The sequence below is a fragment of the Apaloderma vittatum genome, unplaced genomic scaffold (genome assembly GCF_000703405.1).
Source record: "Apaloderma vittatum isolate BGI_N311 unplaced genomic scaffold, ASM70340v1 scaffold17894, whole genome shotgun sequence".
NCBI lineage: Eukaryota > Metazoa > Chordata > Aves > Trogoniformes > Trogonidae > Apaloderma > Apaloderma vittatum.
The window spans coordinates 18036-40792 of record NW_009714522.1 but is presented as its reverse complement, the minus strand read 5'-3'; the positions used below and the strand labels follow the sequence as shown (position 1 = coordinate 40792).

Here is a 22757-nt window from a genome sequence, read left to right as displayed (position 1 = left end):
GGAAAGCTCAGCTACTGGACAGGTCTAAGGTGGTGGCACTCCCTTGTCTCACCGGACTTTGTCACCACAGACAGATGGGATCTCTAGCGCGAGGGCTTCTGGACCCTGCAGTCCACAAACCAACTTTGGGCTGCTGACCCAGGCAACATGAACTCTGTCCAACAAAAGTGTTCTCAGACTACCTGAAATTGTTTCACGCATTTCAGCAGTGATTATCAATTGGGTCCCTGCAGCTAAAACAAAATCAAAACCGGTGTGAAACAGTAAACAGCCTCCAGGTGACCACCAGACAAAGGGCTGCCTGGAGAGAACTAAGCTCTGCGTCCGTCTCTCTCACAAAGGGCTTTAGCTGAGCCAAGGGCAACGCTTCTAAGGCTGCTCAGCCCTGGAACATGTTGGCTGTGTCAGCAATGAACAGGAGTCACTGAATTTCAGGGCTTGGCTTGCTCTAGGTCCAATACATTTCCCCCCCCCTCTTTTCTTCTTTTCATACAAATATACAAAGAGTGTAAAAAAAATCCGAAAAGTGAACTTTGCTGACAAAATGACAGACAAAGTTCCTGCACATTCAGAGATCGGCAACATAGGGCCCACCAGGCAGGCACCCAGCAGAGCTTCCATCAGGGAGGACGGCTTTAACCAAGCTGGGTCAGTGAAAGAGCAGGGAGACTGAAGACATGAACAAGTCATTTCAATCCACCTCGATTCTCCCTGTGATCTCAACTCTTCCTCTGGAAAGCACGTGGAAGCCCCTCTTGCCCACTCTAAATCCTTCTGGAAATAGTCAAAAATTTATTATCACCTAAATAGAAAAGAGGAGAAACACACACTCTTTGCAAATGGCCCTTTGATCTGTATTAAAAACAGCTCTCAAAGTTCCTCAAGAGTTAGAATTAGTGGGGCGTGGGTGAGGGGCAGTTTAGATACGGGATGTAAAATATTAAAAAGTGCTCTGCAACTAATTTTTGTTTTATGTGTGTATGTGCATGTGTGTGCATATACATACACATACACAAACGTGCACATACACACACATATATACATATATATATATACACATACATATATATATGTACACATACATATATATGTACGCATGTATAAAGTTAAAAAGTTCTATACGATATGATTAGAACAAGTGTCCTTGGAAGGTCACGACTGGAGAGAGTGGGGCCTGTTGGGATGGCAGATGGGGCACTCGGCCTCCTCGGCGCACGTTTCACACAGCACTGCGTGTTGGCACGGTAACACCACCCGGTTCTCCTCCTGACACTTAAGGCATTTCACTGACTGCATCTGAAATACCGCCTGCAAGAGAGGGGGACAGGGAACACGTAAGCATCGGAGTTCACAAAGCAAAGGGGCTCCCATCCTGCCCTACGCAGTTTGGGGAGCAGCGAGGAGGTAGGAGGGGAAGGGCTTGCAGCTGTCCGCTTGCTCATCTTCTGAAGCCAGAGCAAAGCAGCACAGCATTTGTGTCTCTTAGGGCCTTTAGGATCAACAGAGCAGCTTGGATTGACTTAAGCTCCATACTTTTTGGCACAAAGAAGAGGTGGGCAGTTTCCTGTAAGCTGGCTACAACTCACTTTGGCTACGACCACACAGAATTGCTTTGATACGCTCGTGATTTCCAACGGTAGTTAAGGAAAGGGGGAAAAGCTGCGATCTGTAGAAGCAGAGACAGCAAAGACCTGTCATGTAAATCCCTGGCACTCACCTTATCTACTTTCTCCAGGTTTGCCCGCAGCTGTTTCTGAAGGGTGTAAAGTGAAGAGAGTGAGAGTGTTTCCAAGTCAGAGAAGGAGCGCAGAAACTGAGGGTCCTGGCCTGTGTGGATCCTCTCCAGCTCCTCCTGCAGCTTCTTCACTTGCAGCTCCAAGGCTTCCCTCTGCTCCCGGGCCAGTTCACATTCCATGTTAGCTGTGTTGGCGCGATCATTTGCTTCCTCTGCCTCCTTTTTCCAAGCATCACAAGCCTACAAATTCCAACAAAGAGGGTAAAAGAAGCAGTTTGAAAATTCCATCAGCCTCCAAGAGGAAATTCCAGGAAAAAATACCCATTTCCACACGCTCCTCACTAGGAGCATGTTCTGTCCAATCTGCCCTGTTCCCCAATTCTGAAACATCCTTGGAGCTTCGCTGCAAAGCACTGCTCATTCATGATATCCCATCTGGTTGGGCTGTGGTTCTACATATTTGGCTCACACCGTTAAGGGGATGAGCTTTGCATATCAGCAAATTGTCCTGGATCTAAGTCACCTGGCAGATCTAAGAGACTGTCAAGCACCTCAGCGCATCTGTTACGACACCTGGCCTTGCACTTCCAGCACCTCAACACATCAAGCTCAGTGATTCAGTCCTGCCTTCCAGGGCAGAAGAATAAGAACGCCTAAGAGAATCTGTTTGTAAAAACTACAGCTCTTCCCACCGCCTCAGTGACTGGAAAGCTTCTTGTTAAAGGCTGACAGCCTCCTACTCCTTTACACTCCCTAATCCCTCTTCTCAGGAGTTGCTCAAGTACCTGTTTGGCTTGTTTCCAAGACTCTTCCCACTGCTTTATTGTGCCGTTGGCTTCATCCAGTTCTTGTCGCAGCCGTGCCAGCTCTGCAGCACCTGGACCTGACAGAAATGCAGGTGAGGTACTGGGCGAAAAACTCCCCGAAGCAAAGTGTTCCCATATGCTGCTGTTCATCCCATTTAAACCTGTTTCACAGGGAGATAGAGAGGGTTATGTCACAGGTGCTGGCAATTTCTCAGTTTCCTCCCTACCTCTGTGAAAACCAGGATTAAAAAGTGTGTACGTAGGAAGAAAGAAGGTCACCTTAGAATTACTTTCATCCCCAGGACCCAAGAGTCTGTCATAGAGGAACTTTAGAGGGGAAGTTTCATGCCATTAGGCCTCATCTTTAACGATACATGGAGGACCCAACAGAGTTGAAGCAACTTTTGAACCAGGCATTAGAAGCATTTAGAGTAAGGTTGACTGCCAGCTTGGATCTCCCTTCTCCTATGACCTCAGAACTGCTTACTACCTTCCCACTTCTCTGTGCAGCACAGCCGCCAGCCGGTGAAGAGGCTGGTTCACACAGCCAGGCCTCGTGGTGCTTCCCCTCACACTATACCCAAGAAAACTTTTGTCTCCTCTGCTTGGTACTTAGAAAAGCAGCCTCGCTTCCCAAAAAGCGAGGCTAAGATGCACCAACGTCACTAAGAAACAGTACTAACTGGAAAACCCTGCTTGTAAACAAGTGGAGGCAACAGTATATACACGGGGTTCATCCCCTGCAGAGTTCTAACATAAAGCCCGTGACTGGCCCCAGGGAAGACTAATGAACCACTTCCCTATTTTAGCTCGTTCAAATCCTTTCTCCTCTCTAGAAGAAATTTAAAGCTTAGGAGACAAAGCAATAGAAAACTGTTTGTAAACAAAACTGGCTATTATTTCCACAGACTCCAAGGTTTCTACTCTTCCAATAACAAAAGTATTTTTACTTCAAGTAATCATCCACTCTTTGCACTCAGGGGAGAACTAGCAGGCAAAGCTCACAGAGACAGAGCTACTGAGCCAAGTGGACTCTTACGCACACAGCCATGAGCTGGTTTGATGCAGCAGTCATTCTCATCTTGTGGTGCTCGCCACTGGGTGTGGACAGCTCCTAAATCTAGTCACATTCAATAATTCCGATCTTACAGCAGCCAAACTGAGCGTGTCTGCAGGCCAGCCCTGGGGCCAACAGCCTCTCAGAGGGCTAGAACCCAACATCACTGACTTTTCACTTAGTGCCAGCCAAGACTCGTTTTTAAAGCTCCGGTTTTCTGCAAAGGGAATCTAGCATGAAGCAGGAGTCCAACAAGCCACAAACGCTGACCAAGCTTATCTCTTCTTACTCCCTCTTTCCACCTGCTGTTCTCATCTCACATTTGAGGCAGCAAGGCCCTTGGTCAGGAACGCCTTCTCTGCACATTTTGCACCGAGCACAGTGGGAACAGGCCCAGGACTAGGCATTTTAAACTCAGCTGCAATACAAAGGAGTAATAACTACACGTACTACGCACTAACTTCTCTGCATTCAGCAAGTCACATGGAATAGAGAGATTCCAGATGCCAAGCTGCTAGGTTACTACTTAAATAACTTATCAAAATGGTTTTGCTGTATTACAGGTATCAAGTATTTAAATTTATCTGTGAATTTCCTGCATTTCTTTAAGGTTTTTTTATTTGTATAACTATATGGTTAAGACAAATACAACTGTTTAGCTTGTTTCTTCTGAAATTAAAAGCAGGCTTTATCAGCAAGTTTTCCTACTGAACTGGGATGAAGAGCCAGCTTCAACACTAAGCAATAGCAGAGATGTCTCTTTTCTTCTTACAGCAATTATAAAAGCTGCTAAAGCCAAACAAACCGTGGTCGCAAGGCATGGAAGTATGGTTTTGGCTTATGTAAAAAAGGGATGAAGCTACACAGATAAATGCACACAGAAACAGATTACAAAAGCAAGTAATCATTTTATTAGGTTAAGCTGAATATTAGAGATTAAAGCGTATCTCAGATTTGAAGAAGCATTTATGTCTAGTATCATGAGAGAACTAGTATTTACTGTTACTAAAAGGAATGAGTGGATTCAGTGTTACCGTAGCCTTGAGCTCAAAAAGTTTTATTTCTCAAGGTAACCCTGCGTCTTGACAATAAAACAGAAGAAAATAGCCTCTCAGCTTCCAGTTCTGCCTGACAGAGCTGAAGCTCCAAAGCAATTTCTCTTCCCTTCAGACTCCCTCATACAGGAAACAGATCCTCAAGAGAGGGGAAAAAAAAAAAAATAAAAAAGAGCAAAGGGGAACACTGTAACCTTTTGCAAAGTCCATACTGCAAAACAGAGTGTCCAGTACCAAATAGGAAAAAGCAGTACAATGACCCAAGCCTGCTCTAGAGCTCCCAGAAGCCAATCTGACCTACAGACAGTCCCAAGGGCTAACTGCAATCCCCACTTTACCTAGGAGGAGCTAAGGATCCAACTCTTGAGTTTCATGTAAAGAGAAGTCTGAGCACAGCATTGTGGGCAGGAAAAGGCAGAGCTCTTTTCCCTGAAAGGCTTCATCGGAGCAAGTCACTTAACCTATCCGTCCCTTTCTCTTAGCCTAGAAACATGGGAAGTAGAAGGAACTACTCCCTTGTTCACAAGCTACCAGCCGATTTTTGGGAAAGCAGCTTCTAGTACTGAAGCTGTTCTCATGGGAAGAAGAGATACAAATGGCAGCAGTGAAATAATACATTGAAATTAAAGCTAACTTAAAAGAAAATACTTACATGGCACAGACAGGCATGTACATGGGACACACACACTGCGCATTTACCTAATGATCCATGAGAAGCTGATGTCCCCAGGAACGTGTTTTCTGATTGGCTTAAGTGTCCCTGGGGCTGATGGAGGAAATGCGATGAGAGGCTGACCGGTGGAGAAGGAGAGGCAGAGTGAAAGGAGGCAGAGCTTCCAAGGGAGCCGGGGATATTTACAGGAGCAGAACTTTGCAGCAAACTCCCACCTGGACAAAGAACACACAGAGAGGATGGCTATGTGTGACCATGAGGCATGGGCCAGAGCACAGCGCAGGAGTTCAGAGCAGAAGGCGTTAGCTTCCCTCTCGCCTCTCTAAGCCCCTCGGGACTCTCTCTGCTTCTCATCACATTTCATTCCCCTCTCAGCCTTTAAGAGGAGCACCGAAGCCGCCATCCCATGAACCACACAGGTGAAGACCCTCCAGAGTTCAGTGAACCACCCTTTCATCGGCCAAAGCAACAAGAGGTTTTCTGAGCAGAGTTCCACCCCTATCGGTCTAGAGAAGATGACTCTGACAGATGGTGAAATACTTTGTAATGAAAAATTCACTTCTAAAACACGTGCCTCTGCCTTTAATACTTCTGAATAACACTGTAATGAGAAATAATAATAATACTGTAGCGAGAAAATAATAACAAATACTGTAGTGAAAAAACTACCATGCTGGGTCAGGTCATGATCTTAACCACTAAAACTCAGTGACCAGTTTTAGTCATTTTAGACATAACTTGAGTGCCTGGACCTGTCAGTAATAAAAGAAATACAAATAAACAGAAGCCCATCCTTCAAAGACTTAACACTTCCCTTACACAAGAGGTGTCTGCCACAGATGTGTTGAGGGACATCTGGGCCCTGCTCCCCACTCTCTCACGATCTCCCTTCTTAGAAGATCACTAGGTAACACCCACACCTGATGTGAACAGAGGGGAAAGCAGTGTGGAGGGTCTCTGGGCCACTGCAGATGGGTAGCAGCAGAAGCAGGGCTATCAGCAGACATGCACAGTCAACTCTGTTTTATCTTTGGCAGGGAAGTGGAAGTGATATTCTTTAGGGTTCCTTCCACAGGTCCCTTCCTACCTTAGCACAGCTTCAGGCAGTGTAGTTCCCCTGGAAACCTTCAGACCAGCAAACTTAGCTCTCAGTGAAAACCTGTCTTACACAGCAAGGGTAGCCAAAAACTAAAACGACTTCAAAAAAAAAAAAACAACCCAAACCAAAACTAGGAGACATTTTGGTTTTCCCTGGACACTCATTAGAGATGAGCAGAAGAGGCCTTAGCCTACCTCCACATCTTAAAACGAGACAGATGTTACAGGAATCAAACCAGCAGACCATGATGACACTCTGACAGATGGATAGCATTACCAGGTCAATGAGTTTCCTGTTACTGCTAGGGAGAGTTTTCTGCTTAAGATGCAAATCATGATACTCTGGCCTGTTTTTAAAGGTATCAGATGCTTTCTAGAGTCTACTTGCACACTTGAAAAAAAACCCCAACAAAACCCAACCAAAACAACAACTAAAAAAAAAAACCCCAAAAACCAAGCAACTCCATTCAGTCTCAAGAAACATCCCCAAGATATCTGGGCCATGGCAAGAACTCAGCTCTGCTAGTCAATAAGGGTAAGCTTTCACTTCAAAGATGCTCAGTGGTTGCCAAGGTTTGTCATAATTACTGTTTTAACCAATGTTATTTTGGGACTGGTTTTAGAGCTTTTTTGGGCTGGCTTCACTGAGGTGACTGGGCAACACTGCTTGGCAGAAGATAAAGAAAGCTCTTTTGCTTTCATGTACCTATCATGATGCCACTCGTGTGGGGCACTGTGCTGCTGTCAAATGTCTTCTCCAGGGCAGCCACTCCGAATTCATTCAGGTCCAGGTCATCCAAGGCAGACTCTGCCAGACACAGAGGTACCAATTATGTTATAAAGGACCAACAACTTCAAGAGATAGGATGGCCCAAAGAGCCTACATGCAGAGGAGCCTTTGCTCTCTATTTGTCAGTCTGCATGGCCCTACTCTCCGCCTGTACAACACTTGTTCTTAAATAGTTTGGCAGAAGTGTCATGGGCAGCTTTTCAGTTCAGGTTTTTCTGCCTGATCTGATTTTTTTTGTCTCAAAGTGCTACCAAATGTTACACAAAAACAAAAATTTGATGAAATAACAGCAGTTCCCATAAGTCTTCCCCAAACTGCTCCTTCAAGCCTGTCCATAATATGCAGGACCACTGGCTTACAACATGTCTGGTCTGGCTTGTGCTTTGTCCCTACATCGCTGAAGAGCCACTTGGAAAAGAAATACTAGTAGGGGACACTTGAAAAACATCTCTGAGGTTTGAAGAAAGCTTATGAATGCCTGCAAGTGTTACATCTATCTAAGCATGCCTCATCACTAATCGTGATCAATATAATTCCATCCCACACATGCCCACTCATTTCTATTATTATTTTTAACAAATTAGTGAGATCACTTCAGAAACATTAGATTTAAAAAAATAAAACAAAAGAAAAACAGGTGACCAAAAAAACCCTGTACCTTCTTTTTCTTACAGCCTCTGTCCTACACTCCATGAAGGGCAAGTCCTTAAAATGTACCTGGTGGTAGCCCTCACTATAAAACTATTACTTAAAATGAAAGGAGTAGTAACTGTGGAAAAAGCCCCTGTGATTTCCTGCCTAGTCCAGGACCTCTTTATCACTTTGACAAACCTAAAACTAAGGCCCTTTACACCATCTGACAGTCTGAGTAAGTGGCTCAGAGGCCTTCTGTTGGTCCCGTGGGTGAATTTCATCCATAATGACCTGCAGAAAACATCAGATGTGTCACAGTCACAGAAAAAGCTTACAGCCGCAGGAATCTGCCAGCACTGACAGAGATGAAAAAACTGGAGTTCCCTGGAACACCCATGCTATTCCAATTCTCATACCTGGTGATCCACGTCAGAGGAAGCCCTATTAGCATAAGTAAAAAAGGCAAAGTTACCTATGACAGACTCAACGGTGTCACTGGTTGGGTAGAAAGGAAGGGCATTGGCGTTCATGCCTGGGATGCTGCTGGTGCCAGCAGGGCTTGGTGGCGTTGCGGCCAGACTGGAGGTGATACTAGAGGAGATGCTAGAAGTCAGCGGGCTCCCTACCGGGAGAATACCCAGTATGTCCTGAAACGAGAGTTTCACAAGAGAAAGAGGTAGGAAATAAGACATCTTTACAGAAGAATCCCTTCAGAAACATGCAGGAATGAGCCAAAGATAAGCTAGCAAACCTGTTCCTGCCTGCTTCCAACCTGACAGATGGCTGGTGCTACTACTGGGCTGGGGGAAAGATTAACAGCTTTTCTTTAATTTCTGCCGACTGTTCTCCATTCCATGTCCCCCCAACCCCCCAGCATTACAGATATCCTTCAGGCTGCCCCAGAATTAACTCCTGTGACGCACAGGTTGCACATGCAATAACAGAGATGGGTCACACAATCATCACTCAGACTTAGTTCAGCACAGGACTTAGAACCCAATATTAAATTCTCTTTGTCAAATCCTTAGATGACTCTGGAGATCCATTCCAGCTCAATTTTCTGTAATTTGGAGGCTCTCTCCAGCATGGTCCAGGCCTATGAATTCACGCAAGTCTAGCCATTCACAAATAACATCGCCAGCAAATCATCCCATCTTCATAAAGTAATCCCTGAAGCTGAGCACTCCTAATGGTGTCTGGACTGTCATTTACTCCCTGCAGAGCTGTCTGGATTTCTCGTGTCCTTGTCTGTGGTGGTGTGAGCACCAAGCTGGGTTCAGAGCCCTCCTAGCAGTACCATACCTGTTTGGGCTGTAACAAAGGTTGCTCCTGGCTCCTGTGTTCCAGTGAGTGGGACTTCATTTTTGCTTGCTGCAATAAAGAAACAGAACAAAAGATAAGCAGAGCGATTAGCAGCAAAATTAAAAATGGCTAATTGAGGCTTTGGAGAGGCCAGGGGAAACAGTCCCCTCCTCTCTTACAAGCTGCTCTCGGAACTAGAGAATTCAAAGAGCGGGAAAGAACAGCAAATTCAAAACACTCGGAGTAATTTGTTTGCTACATACCAAGACATCACCCCTAGAGTTATACAAAGACTTATCACAATTACACTTGCCTTCAATGCTACTATAAATCTTCTGTAGCACAAAGGAGATCTTAAGAACCAACACCTAAAAGGCATTGTTTTGCCTTGCTATAATTAACTCATTAGCCCTATCAGTATCAAAAAAGGGCCAGAAATGGTGGGAGGCATACTGCCTTTTTTTAATTACGCAAATATTTTTCAGCTTTGGGAAAATAAAGTACGTAGATTATGTTTTCCCCTCACACTTTTCCAGCTCCTAGCTAGGATTGCAAAAGTAAAATACAGTGATAACTAACCAATTTTAAAAGCAACATAATCAAAACTGATTTTAAAAAAATACAACAACCTTCTGTTAACACAGAGAGCTCAAAGCCATGAAACATAAATGAGGTCAAGGCTGTTTGGAATTGCAAAATTGCATGAACGCCAACATACATTTAGAATTCCACTATCTGGCCTAAAAATTCAAGCTAAGGACCTTCCAGCACTATACCCTTAACGGATATCAACCCTCTTGCCTCACGGTCACTCCTGAGCTACAGCACCCAGCGCTGGGAAGGAAGCGTCCTCACAAGCCCGCCAGCGTGTAACGGTCTGTTCCGCTGGCCCTGCCCTGCTCTTCCCACGCTGCTGCACGAGTAAAGCAGTGGGAGATCAATCACAGCCTCCGGGCACAGAGAGAGAGGAGAAAAAAAGAAAAAAGTGCTGAGAGTCAGGTCTGCTTGTTGACTTCCCCTCCAACCCCCTTGGTCTCAATCAGTGATGTATTTCAGGACTAAAGTCCCCTCGATCATTTTTATCACAAAGGCAGGCAGTCATCATCTCTACAGGGGAGATCCGGGCCCAACGTGTGACAGCGGCGCACACGACGCCACGCTGACCTGAAGTGACGTGTCTCGACTTTTTGGATTAAACAGTCTTATGAAAAAAAGAGAAACGATCGTTGGAGAGGGATGACATAACCAGACAGGCGAAAGAGCATCGGAAGAATTCACCCCTTGGTTTTACTTAATTAAATCATTTTCTCTGCTCAGCTCTACGCCTACGGGCAGATGGGGAGGTCAAAGCCTGGCAAAGAGGCAGCTGAAATACGGATGCAAAGATCCTTCTGCGGTGGGTACCACTCTCTCACGCTTCCCTGAACAACACGGGGTGCTTGCACACACCAAAACTACCACTAAACAGCCTTGTTTTCCATGGTGTGCAACAGATGCGCTACGTTGGTGCATCTGTGTGTGTCTGATAACACGCCTGCTCGATTACCCAACACATCCCTGCCCTGTTGGACACTCATCTGAAGGCAAGACGCGCTATCAACAGACATCAGCAGCTAAAGCGAAGGCGCATACGCAGCCATGCCCACCCCACCGAGAGGCTTCCTGCCAAGGTAGCTCGCCGGCTCTGGAGCAGTTGTCTTACTGGAAAGGGTTGTTGTTTTTTTTTCCTTACGGAGGAGAAAAAGCAAACATGTTGTTAAACTAGCCTCAATTCCCACTCCCTCGGATTCACGTAACACCAGTGAAAGCAGAGCAAGCCGACTGTCACCGCTGAGGCCCGTCTTCCTTAGCTCAAGACAGAAATTCAAAGGGCAGGCTGAAACCCTCCAGCTCACCCTGTTGTAGTCAGGGGACATAAACTAAGAGCAAAGCCGAATGTTTTCTCACCAGCACAGAAGAACCTACTGTACTGTGTGTCAGGACTTAGGAACACCTCCTGGTCACGGCACTCAAGTCCTCCCAGAGCAGCCAGCATTTTTCCAGCTTGCTAAATCTTCTGGGACTCAGGAAAAGTATTTTTAGCTTTAACTGCTGGCTCAGCCTTACCACAAACTATGTGGAACCTATTAGCACAGAAAGTGCATTTTTCATTCTAATAAGATAGAAACTATTTGTACTAATTCTACAGGGGAAAAATTACAAACCTATTGCGGAGCTGAGCTGGAGTGTCTCTTTTCAGATGAGTGAGCAAAGTTAAATGCCTAATTATTGGTCTAATTTACATGGTATACGAGAATCTCTGGTGCCCACTGCAGCCAAAGGGAATTACGGAGGATTTTAAGGAGTAGGTAATTACAGATTAAAAGAAAGTTAAAGCAGGATGCTTATGAGACACCTAATTTTGTCTGCAGAAGCCTAGCACAGGGCAACTGTGATTACTTCCACCTATATAATAGCTATTTAGTCCAGTCATCTAACACAGGATTTTGCTTCATGAAAGCCACATTAAGTAAGAAGCTACCTGAATACAGTATCCTTGTAGCACAGCCTGGACTTCCGACACAAATGCTCATCATCTGGCCCTCCTTTTACAAGTCCTATTCATGCCCCATCCCCTTTCTCCTTGGCTTAGGCTTGCTGCCCATTTTTTCCAAAGCAGGGCCTCCCTGGCACTCTGCCTCTGCTGGCAGGCAACTGGGGCTCTCTCGGTCCTTCGGCTTTGGGTTCACTCCTCCTTTGCAGCAGAGGCAATAGTGAACAAGCACATGCTTTTCCTTTTGTTTCTAAACGACTGCTACAAGCTGCTGTGCCCACGAGAAGCGCCAGGATCACAGCATGGTCTGCTCTTTCTTTACCCCCAAAGACACGTCGCATCAGTGTGCAGTTTCCTAAGCTACATCCACGTCAAGCAAGGCAATGGAAGCGTTTATAAGAAAATGTACATGCATGTAGCTTAATCTGCATTTGTCACTAAATCATTTCAATCAGACTAAACAGTGTTCAAGACGGGTGCTACTACAAAGTCTGGTCATATTTTCCCAAAGTTGTAAAAATAAATAAAACGAACTCCACAGAGTCTGCTTCTAAATACAATTACTTTATGCAAGATCTTGTCTGGACAAGCTATTTCCACTGTTATCTCTCAGCAGTGCAATAGTAACGCACAGCACAAGCTTATTAAGGCTAGCTTCTTTAATACCACACAGAAGAATTTAAATGTAGCCAGGCTTGTCATCTGTTTTCAAGCAACACAGACAAAGTACTTGTAGTCCTTTATACATACACACACATTTTTTAAAGAACTTCAAGAAATATTTTTACAGGCACCTCTTCATAAAAGTAGCTATTCTGTCCCCTAAATCAAGATCTTGCTCTATTACAATTACAAACTCAGTGAGGAATAAAAACCAAGACCCAAGCTCTGGGTTGGACTCAGCTGACTTGAAAAGAATGGTGCAGAGAAACTATTAACAGCAAGACAGTAAATTCACAATAAGAAGTTGACCATGGAAAAGCTCATGTGTGGCAGAAGAGATGGAAGAGACTGTTCCAGGCTTAGGGAGCAGTGTAAGGCATGACACCAAGAAAGAGACGACTGAGCAAGGCAAGAGGGCGATACCAAAACCGGGTAAGAGGGAATGTCATTAGAGATGCGGGCTGGGTAAGACTGCAGAGGGTTCTTCAAATGACAATGAGGAATTAAAATTTAATACAGAAGCCACAGGAGAGAGTCAAGGATCAGAATGATGTTGCCAGAGAAGCAAGAGACAGCTAACACAACATTTTTAATACACTGGAGGGAGGAATGAATGGTGAAAACAAACCAAGCCACGGAGACCAAGGTAAGAGTTCAGAGTGAGAACAAGAGAAGGAAGGATGAGTTTCCGTGAGACAACACAGCAAAAGAAACAGCAACTCTTCGTAAGGACCTAAATAAGGAAAAAAGAAAGAGCAAGAAGTGATATGTGGGAAGCTACCCAGGGTCAACACAGGACAGAAGTTGTGAGGGATTAGGAAAACAAGCAGCAGCTCAGCTTTTACAAACTGAGTGTGTGATGGCAGCTAGGCAGACAAGAACAGATGTAAGACAGAAGAGACTGGAAAGGAGGCTGAAAACAACAGTAAAGATCTGAGAACTGCAAATGAGAATATAGTGCTTCCTCATTTTTACCCCTTGAAAAATAAAAATACATTCAAGCTAGACTGGGTGATTTCTCATTCTTCCTCACCCCCCAACTCTTCCAGCCAATATTCCCTACTAACCTGGCATTTGAAACTCTTCAAATACTCGGCCCCCACCTGATCTTCTCGCTCAAACCCCGGTGCTTTCTTGTAGCTGCCGGCTGCTGTTACTGAGTCTGAAGGAAAACCAATGGTCTCCAAGCTGTGTGGCTTTCCAATGGCACCAGGAGGAGACCCACATATATTAGATGGGCTTCCGAGGCTGCTGTTCCTACAAAGAATCTAACAGAAGGAACAAGTGTCAGGAACGTACAGCCCAACAGTAGCGATGACTCGAAGAGAAGAGGCATCCCACGGAAAAGCTGGTTCGCTTCACCGTTTGTGCATTGATTACACTGACAGTCAACACAAACATACAGGCTTCCAGAAAACAGTAATTAAGAACCAGGAAAAAGTTCCAGTTAATATTGGATTTATACGGTCGCACAATTACAGTTTTATTGGCATTAATTTGTACCGGAGGGCAGTCTTATAAAAAACAATCTACAGTTCTAGTGACATTTATTCTTTCTGAGGCCTCATATGTGACTGGTGAAGTTTCCAAAGCTGGCCAAAACTTTCTCCGCTTGCCTTAGGCTACAGGGGATCCTGCCTGCACTCTGAGTAGTAGTGTGGGACCTGGAAAGGTGCTATGGCCGTCAGAACAACCAAATATATCTGAGCTACGTGTAACACTGTACCTTTTGCTTTCCAGTTGGAAATCTGAAAGCCTTAATGCAGGCAACTAGCCAAGCATCCACGGCTGCATTAAAGAACCGAAGGATTTCCAATAGTTCCACTGTTTAGACTAATACCAGGGATCACAATCACATGCAACAAAGCTAGTTTTGCACTGTAGATGAAGCCACAGACAGCAGCAAAGGAGATTAAGATGAGTTTCAGAGAAAGTGCCTACCTTGATCAGTGCAGAAATCCCCATTTCTCTGGGACAAGAAATTATTTGCCTGCACTGGCAAGCATGGCTATGCTTCAGACATAGCTCAGACAGCTACTGCAACCAGAGATTCAAATGTGGCACAGTCTGGGCTGGCATTAGAAAGAAGGAGCATCCTACAATGTTTTGATTTTATTTTTACACAGACATTCTGCTGTCCACGCTTCCCTACAGTTGCAAAGATACTACTCACTGTGGTGGAGGTGGGGCTAGTTGGCAGAGTTCCTGATTTATTCCACACCTACAGTACAAATACAAAACAGAACAGGCCACGTGAGGCTGGCTGCTAGAGGGACCTTTTCCTCTGATTAATTCATCATGTAAAATGATCACCAGCAAAGCCATATTTGTTTTCAAGCTACACGCAGATGCCCTGTGGAGTGATGAAGTCACAGAAAGACATGTGTTGTCATTTGGCATGTATCCAAGGATTAGGAAAGACTGTTTAAAAGACTAAGAGCTTGAGACAGAAAAGACCTGAACGGTCTATTAAGTGGAAGGTATCTTCAATTTCACTGCAGTTTTCAGAGAATTTGCATGATGCATTCACAAGCTGAAGGTGTTTTGTTTTTCATTTGTTTTCCATAGTGTTATCTAGTGAGAGAAAATATTATGTCCAGACTTTTCAAGATCTGTTTGGAATTCTAGCTGCAATCAAATTCAGGAGAACTATGAACTGTTAGGTCAGCTTTGGCACTAATAAAATCAAACTATCAACTTCTTTTTTCAAAGAGGAGGAATAAGATAAAACAAAGGTCCTAAATGAGTTCACCTCATTCTGACCAGTTTCAAATGAGTTAAACTCACATCATTTTACCTTCTCAAAACTTCAACCAACCATTTGAAAAGGTTACACACCTCATCAGCAGTAGTGCAAACAGGAAAGACTTAAGAAACAATAATAAAAAAAAAAACTCAGTAAAAATTAAGGGGTCTAGCATTCCATGGGCTTCTTAGCTGTCTGTGTACAGCATTTAAAGATCTCTCTTGCACATACAACTAAAATAAAGTACTACCAGCAAACACATTCCAGGGTTTAGCTATCTCTAGAAGTAGCAGAGGGAGAGAATCAAGGATATCCTATAACGTAACACACAAGATGCACAGGCTAAGCCTCTGAGATTACATATGTAAACAGACTCGATTGTAGTTATGTACTTTAGAAGTTATTGGCTCACGGCCTTTAATTAAGAGTATTTGGAAACTAAGCCCAATATGTACCTCCAGACAGGAAGGAGTTGGACTTTGTGTGCGGATGCATTCCACTTTCCTGAAAGTACATCAACAGACTTGGTGCAGAAAGGAAGGCTTAGATATTTTATAGGTGAGAGGACAATACTAAAGCCACTGAATCATATGTTGCAAAAAAAAATAACAAAGAGATTTCTCTAAAAAGTGTCGAGCTTAGGTAAAAAAGCAAAAATGCCATATCCTTTGGGCTTTTGGATACTTAAAATTTCTCTTCCTGGGAGAAAGACATACAGGCACTCTGAGAAACCCAGATTTATGAAATACGGACAAGGCTTCCGACAGTGCTACGTACATTGCTAAGGTCTGGGGCGTGTGGACTGGAAGGGCTGACGGGAACAGAATCACCAGCTGCCGACGGCATGTACATCACAGGGCCTGTCTGTGTCGGGCTCGACACAGCCGAGGACTGCTGCAAATCTTCACTGAGTGCAGGCTCTGCAAGAAACAAAAGCACATGGAACATCACTCTAAGCCTTACAATTGCAAGAGAGCACAAAATGTTTAGGAACAAGAATACCTACATATCCTCGAGAGAAGAAATATTCCACAAGCACCTACCTCTAAGTACAAGAGCAAGGAGAGAGCTTATCTGGCAAATGGCTACCACTTATCTAATATTCCTTACATTATTACTGTCATCACTTGGACACAGCACTGCTCTTTAGTCCATTAATGCTGCTCCAAAATTATCTTTCCTGCATGAATTGCATGTTATTCATTCAGCTGTCTTGAACTAAGCACAGCTTCCTTCATTGCTAAGCACAAAGTTGATGGGTGCATTATAATTAGTAGAGGGAGATAAGTTTCCATCTGTGCTCAGTAAAAACTATTACTAAAAATAAGAAAAAGTAAAGTACATAGAAAGGCATGCACAAAAAGCAGGTGTCATTGGCTTGGAAGGTAAAGTAGAGATGCTGTAGACTTGTAATAGTTGCATCTAACAACTCTTTCCAAAAACGTGTGCAGCTTGACACTACGTCTGTATTGCAACATTTTTAAAGTACTGGTTTCAGCACACTTTTTGCTAATAATCAGCAAAACTCATAATACTAATAACCGATACAATAAATGGACTCATTTTAATTGAATTAGGCCCTCAGGGTTCACCTTGCTAAGAAAGGACTAAAAGTTCAGAGCACAAGGAATCACCAGGCTGGAATGATGCTGCTCTGGCTTAGAGTAGTACAGTATCAAGTGCAGTAACCATGATAGCAAATAAGACATTTCCTAAACAAAAATACTATGTTATACACAAGGGAGTTTGCTAAATACTGTTTCTCTATCAAGATTTCGTTCTCTCTTAAGCCCGCTGGATCATACTGTGTAGTCGCCCTACTGTGTTTTGGGCTATTACAGCCCACAGCTCCAGCTATAATTACTGCTTGTCGACAAGGCTTCCGATAAAAGGAACTGCGTAACCTGTAGGGAATTCACTCTCACCATTCCTTGACAAAGGCAGCAATTCCACCATTTACAAAGGAAAATCGAATAGCAAAGAGATTTGCTCAAGGCCATGTACCAAGTCAGTATCAGAGCCAATCTACTGACTTCTGAGTAACTTGCTCTGTTTGCTGCAAATTCAACAGTGAGACTGGAGCGCAGAAACTAAGCAGGAGCCATAGTATCAGGAACTAACCATTCCTTTATGAATGTGAGGAGCCACCTGAATACAGAACTCCCACAACCAGAACAGCATCACTAGCTTACAGATGATGAAAGAGAGGATTGAAATAATGCCCTATAAATGAGGGAGCTATCGAGAAAAGAGGATTTGAGGAAAAGTGGACAAAAAAGCTGCGTATTTTTGTTCTCCAACTTGACTTGAATCTTTCAACTCTAAGCAGAACTTCCTAAATAGTAAAATAGTATTTATTTTTTAAAATTACATTATCTGTAATTACCAATTTTACCCTCAGCTTTTTAAAATACAACACTTTGCAACTTAGCTAGGTACAGTTGATTCACATACAGAAGAGAAGCAGCTTTCTCTGTTTCTGTCCTAAAGTGACATACAGAGAACTGAGCAAGTGAGAGAGAACAGAGTGAGATACTTCAAGAGATAGTGCAGTAAGAGCTAAGGGCTGCATCCTACAGCCTATCTATCACCTTCAGCTCCACCAAGACCTCCCACACTAGCATAGGTTTAGAGCAATTATCAAAATTAATATTTTGTTATTGAAAATCCTTCACAGAAGCTCTAGTTTAGCAGCCCTGTATTTTAAACTATCTATTTTGGCCAGAAGGTCTCCATAGTTCATATATCCATGAAAGAGAAGAGAAGAGAAGAAGCCCACGTACGTTCTACATGTGCAAAGGCACAGAAGGGTCCTCGGGGACAGCTGCCAGACTGCTGCATGTCATTGCATTTGGTGGATTTGTAGATCTACGGATGGGAGAAAAAAAAAACACAGAAAAAACAGACATGAACAGGCAAAAACACTGACTGGCACCCCAGGTACAAAAGTACTACGAAGGAACTTGAGAGCAAGCTAGAACACAGATAAAGGGCGTAAAGGCCAGCAGAGTTCAGGGCGACCATTTCAGTGCTTTGCTTCAAAGAAAGGAAAACCCACTACAGTTATGGAAACACCAAAAGATGCCCATTACAGCTAGAGTTCACCCAAAGATATCCCATCACACATCAGCTCACCCAAAGGTCACCATTTGCCATAAAGTCCCTCAGACTCACTGGAAGCTCCAGGGGTACTATAAATGGCGAAAGGCAGGAAACAGCTGACAGATGACAGCACAGAAAGCTACAGCCACATGTTTGCAAGGAAAATAACAAACCGTTGACAATGATTGTAGGAAATGGATTATTCCCCTTCCCCCCAGTTTGACAGGCGGTGACAATGGTTACTTTGCAGATACAGGCCCAACAAAGCTTTTCAACACTGTAACATGAAGCAGACTAGGACAAGGTCTCAATTACACTTTCTGAAAGGAAGTGGAATGCTCTGGGCATGCTCACAACTAAGAGCCTGATGTTTTTTAGCACCAGTTCGTGGGTATCTATGGTTTCGAGTGTTCATCATCAACCAAGAACTTTTCTTTGACGAGACAGATGCTGTATGATCACCTGCAAACCCACATCATGCATGCAAAAGGACCCCCACACACGAGACCGCTCTTACACTTGCGTTTTCCCCTACTTTTCTTACCTTCTCCCCTACCTTTGGCCTAACAAAAAAGCACCCCTGTCAAGTAGCTGAATTTCAGTTTACGTCCAACGTGCAGCTTCTCTGTATCCTAGGATCACACCGCAAGCAGCCCACATACTCTCCCACCTGGAACACTAATTTACTTCACAAAACTGGAACGCTTTTGTTTTTTCTAGTAGGCTACCAGACAGAGTGAGCAGGTCGCCGTACCTCTGGATGGAACTGCTGTTCTGTGCGAGTGTGGCAGTATTGGCATGAGTCTCCATTTTCACACTTGCTGGGATCTCCCCACTCGTCTCCATGTTTCACACTGGGACATGGTGAAGATCTGTGTAAATAAGGTAGCAGAAGAATGCATCAGACCCACAAACGTGCTTTGAGTTTTGCTTCCTCAATCTGGAGGCAGGTTTGGCTGCCCACCCTCCACTGTACAGGCTCCCCCCCCTCCACTGTACAATCTGTTTGGCTGGCTGCTGCTTTCCCAGCCCCCTATCCTGCTACTATTTCATCTTCTTCCCCCTTTTCCAGTTTCTCAACGAAAAGAAACACGGCTAAGCTCTTCAGCTGAAACCCAATACAACCTGCGCCAACGTAACCTAACAATATTAACACCTCATTCATCTTCTTCCCCCTTTTCCAGTTTCTCAACAAAAAGAAACACGGCTAAGCTCTTCAACTGAAACCCAATACAACCTGCGCCAATGTAACCTAACAATATTAACACCTCGTGATTAGTGTCAGAGATGCTGGGTCTGGTTTCTGTTTTGGTACTGTACATACGTAGAAGCTACTAAGTTAATCGGCTAATCCTAAAACACATAATACCCTTCCAGTAGTGTGTTTCCAGAGTTGTAGTACGGCCATGTGGAAAAGAGGCTGAGTCAGGTCACTGGGGAAAAGGCAAGTCCATCTTCTTTCTCCCAGCCAGGAACCAGTTCTTCTTCCCAGGTCTAAATTTTTGCCGTGACCTACTTCCCCTGCTCTTTATGCTCTTAACCATTCCCTCAGACAACAGCAGAGGGAAGCAGACAGCAGCAGCAGATGCTCCCTGCATGAAGGCCAGCCACATCGGCTGGGGGCGGGGAGAGCAACACAAGTGAGTGGAGGGGAGAAGCTCTCACCTCTTCCCTTCCCAAAGGGCCCAGGCAGGGGTAGAAAGCACATGGCTGCTGCCCGAAGCCTGGCTTAGTGTTTCTATTTCTCCTGAAAGTGCTGTGATTAATGCGCCTTCGATTTTTATTTATTTTTTTTTTTCACACCGGATTTTAGTGCCGGTGCAAAAATGTCTGCGAACGTTGCGGGTGGGGAAGGGAAGTGAGAACATCCATGGTATGCATTTTCTCTCCTGGCTTTCTGGTCCGGTCTTATGCTTTTCGAAAAGAACTACGGAAAAGCCCCACTGAGACCACAACAAAAGCTCTGTTGTGTTGGAGGAAATGAGGGCCTATAACTTGGATGAAACACGTTCAGAGAGATGCTGCATGCTGAAAAATGCAGTGACAGCTGAGTGGCTAGAACACCCTGGTGCCTCAAAAGCACAACCTCTAGCCGTTGGTTAGGAATGCACGTCCAGCCAAGCAGTGCTCACACCGTGCCTCCTGACCCCCATCGCCAGGGGCTCACAACAAGCAGCCTGACGATTCTGAATCCTTTTACTGCTGTGTGAGCTTGTTTCTAGATGGGGATTAAAACTTTCTACTTTATTTTGTCTTCTTTCTCCTGCACTGTTTTCTAACGCAGGAGTTTATACAGTAAAGGAAAGCCAGACGCAGGTTCTGTTTGCCACAAAACGGCAGTTGTAGCATGATTTGGCAACAGTCATTTGTTAGACATGCTGGTTCCTATAGACAGCAAAACTCCTCGTTTAGTTTGTCATCCTGTCTCCTAGGCAGAAATAACAGTCCATCACATCTGTCAGCACAGGCCTCACAGACACACTAAAAAAGCAGTGACAAAATTCCAGATCCTTCATTACAGACTTGTACTATAGCTCACCACTCAGCTGAGAAACTGAGTATCCAGGACCATGGTACCTGTATTTGTGTTTTCTTGGGCTTCTTCTTCTGTCTTTGCTATTGTGGTAGTAGGGACAGGCATAACCCTGGCGACAAAGACGGGGGGGTTTCTTACATTGCTCTGTCTTGTAATTTCCCAACACATACGTTGTATCTGCAAAGGAAGGAACTGTTCAGTGGGAGATGACCACGATCTTGATCTACTACACCAAAGTTTTTGACAGGAGCAGGCACTCCACAAACACCAGACTTCCCCAGCTTCACAGACCATAAGTGACACTCACCTTGCCACCTCGGCTCCTCACTGAGTATTTTCTCTATCATAGCATGGCTAGCAGCGACTGCAGACTGACCCTCTATGCCACCTTCCGATGTAGTCTGACCATTCTGCAAAGCCTCCATCGCCTGAAGCTCCCTTCATGAACAGAGTTAAATGAACATACAGACTGAGCAGGTGAAGAGACAGACACACACAGGTAAGAACTGCCATGCTGGAGCATGGTAACAATTCCTAAGAGGGTGCGTTTCATTCCTGCCTTTTTTGTCAGAACATCTTTACCTGAACAGCAACTGCAATACTTGTTCTTCATTCCCTGGGGATTCCAGGAACGTTATTTTGACTCCAAACCAAAGCACAACTAGTTTAAAGTCTGTTCCCTTCCCCCATTTTCTTTCCCAGAGATTCTGTAGATTTGCTTTATTGGAAGGGATATACCACCATCACTCCAACACCAAACATTTCACTCTGAAGTAGTACTGCTCTTCAATCCCCTGACTTGTCATCTGGGCACAGAAATTACCTTTCCCATAGAGAGTCTCAACCTCTACTGACCTGATGTCATACACCGGAGAGCGCAGGTCATGGGGCCCATGAGCAAACGCACAGTGGACTCCGTTCTTCGTGCAGTTTCCCTTGGAGTCTGTCTCATGAATGCAGATTCCAGTTTTGTAGTAGCGCAAGTGATACCTCCTCTCTGTATCGCCAGTAGTTCTATGCAAGAAGGGACATCTGAGGTACAGAAGGAGGGGAAGACCAGACAAAGTTTAGTCACACAGGCGATGGACTCAACACTACCAGACAACACACTGCCCACACAGGACGCTGCAGCTGACACCACTTTGCTAACCCTGTCCCTTCTCATACGCTCTGCCCTCCAGCACTACACAATCCCTGAACCTGTGACTACACATTATATAATAATTTCCTTCCTCAAAAGACAGTTGGATTATTAAACCAGCAGCAGCTTATTATTCTAGCCTAGCGACTGCCAGGGATCTGGAAAAGAGCAAGGATGCCGTCCAGGTGTTCTGACATACCAGTCGTGATTGAAGGGACATCACATGGCTCACACCATCTCCTCAGCAGCCCATCTAGGCTTTGTGCTCTTACTGTTTCCAGCTGATGTACTCTCCTACAAGGGTGAGACTGTCTGTCTATAACCAGATGCATCCTTTACGCAGAGCACAGGATAAGAAAGGAGAATTACAACACTACCATCTTAACTTACATTTGGTTTCCCCTGTTAGGCAGAAAAAGAACAATCTACACAGAGAAGTTAAAAAAAGCCAAGCGTTTCGAGAGGGTAACAGTTTTCATTCACTGAGTTTGAGCCAGATGGGAATCAGTGATTAAGAAGCCAAACTCCCCAAACATCTTATTTCTAGTCCCTTCTAGTTCTCTTCTAACAAGGAAGAGAATATTGAAACCGAGGCTTCAGCTGGGTATTTGTTCCATTCTGCTGTAGTCATGAGATCTTTACTTAATTGAGTAAAGAAAAATTACTGTTTTTCTGATAAATAGCATTTTTCTGTGTGTTTATACTGGCACCATGGAAGGGAACTGAAATTCCATCTTTCTATAGCATCTCTATACCAAACACTCCCTATATTTGACCACAGTTTGACTACACTACTTATTCTTCCAAACCTGTCACGTGCTTCAAGTTATATTACTGGGTTAACCCTTTAAGTGCTGGGCTGTGCCGCAAGCACAGCAGGAACACCT

The 22757-nt window shown here is 44.4% G+C and overlaps 1 protein-coding gene across 1 annotated transcript in view; it reads right to left on the bottom strand.

Moving 5' to 3' along the window:
* Positions 1–881: 881 nt before the first annotated feature.
* Positions 882–22757, bottom strand: part of UNK (unkempt family zinc finger) — a gene marked incomplete at its 5' end in the record, with an annotated part of 34365 nt that continues 12489 nt past the window's right edge. The window contains 15 exons of the mRNA XM_009868807.1: positions 882–1308; positions 1718–1975; positions 2521–2702; positions 5353–5541; positions 7131–7232; positions 8320–8494; positions 9150–9218; positions 13413–13613; positions 14519–14566; positions 15869–16011; positions 17875–17959; positions 18948–19065; positions 20771–20906; positions 21037–21167; positions 21585–21761. Of these exons, the coding sequence (XP_009867109.1) occupies positions 1153–1308; positions 1718–1975; positions 2521–2702; positions 5353–5541; positions 7131–7232; positions 8320–8494; positions 9150–9218; positions 13413–13613; positions 14519–14566; positions 15869–16011; positions 17875–17959; positions 18948–19065; positions 20771–20906; positions 21037–21167; positions 21585–21761 (2170 nt within the window). The remainder of the gene's footprint in view (positions 1309–1717; positions 1976–2520; positions 2703–5352; positions 5542–7130; positions 7233–8319; positions 8495–9149; positions 9219–13412; positions 13614–14518; positions 14567–15868; positions 16012–17874; positions 17960–18947; positions 19066–20770; positions 20907–21036; positions 21168–21584; positions 21762–22757) is intronic.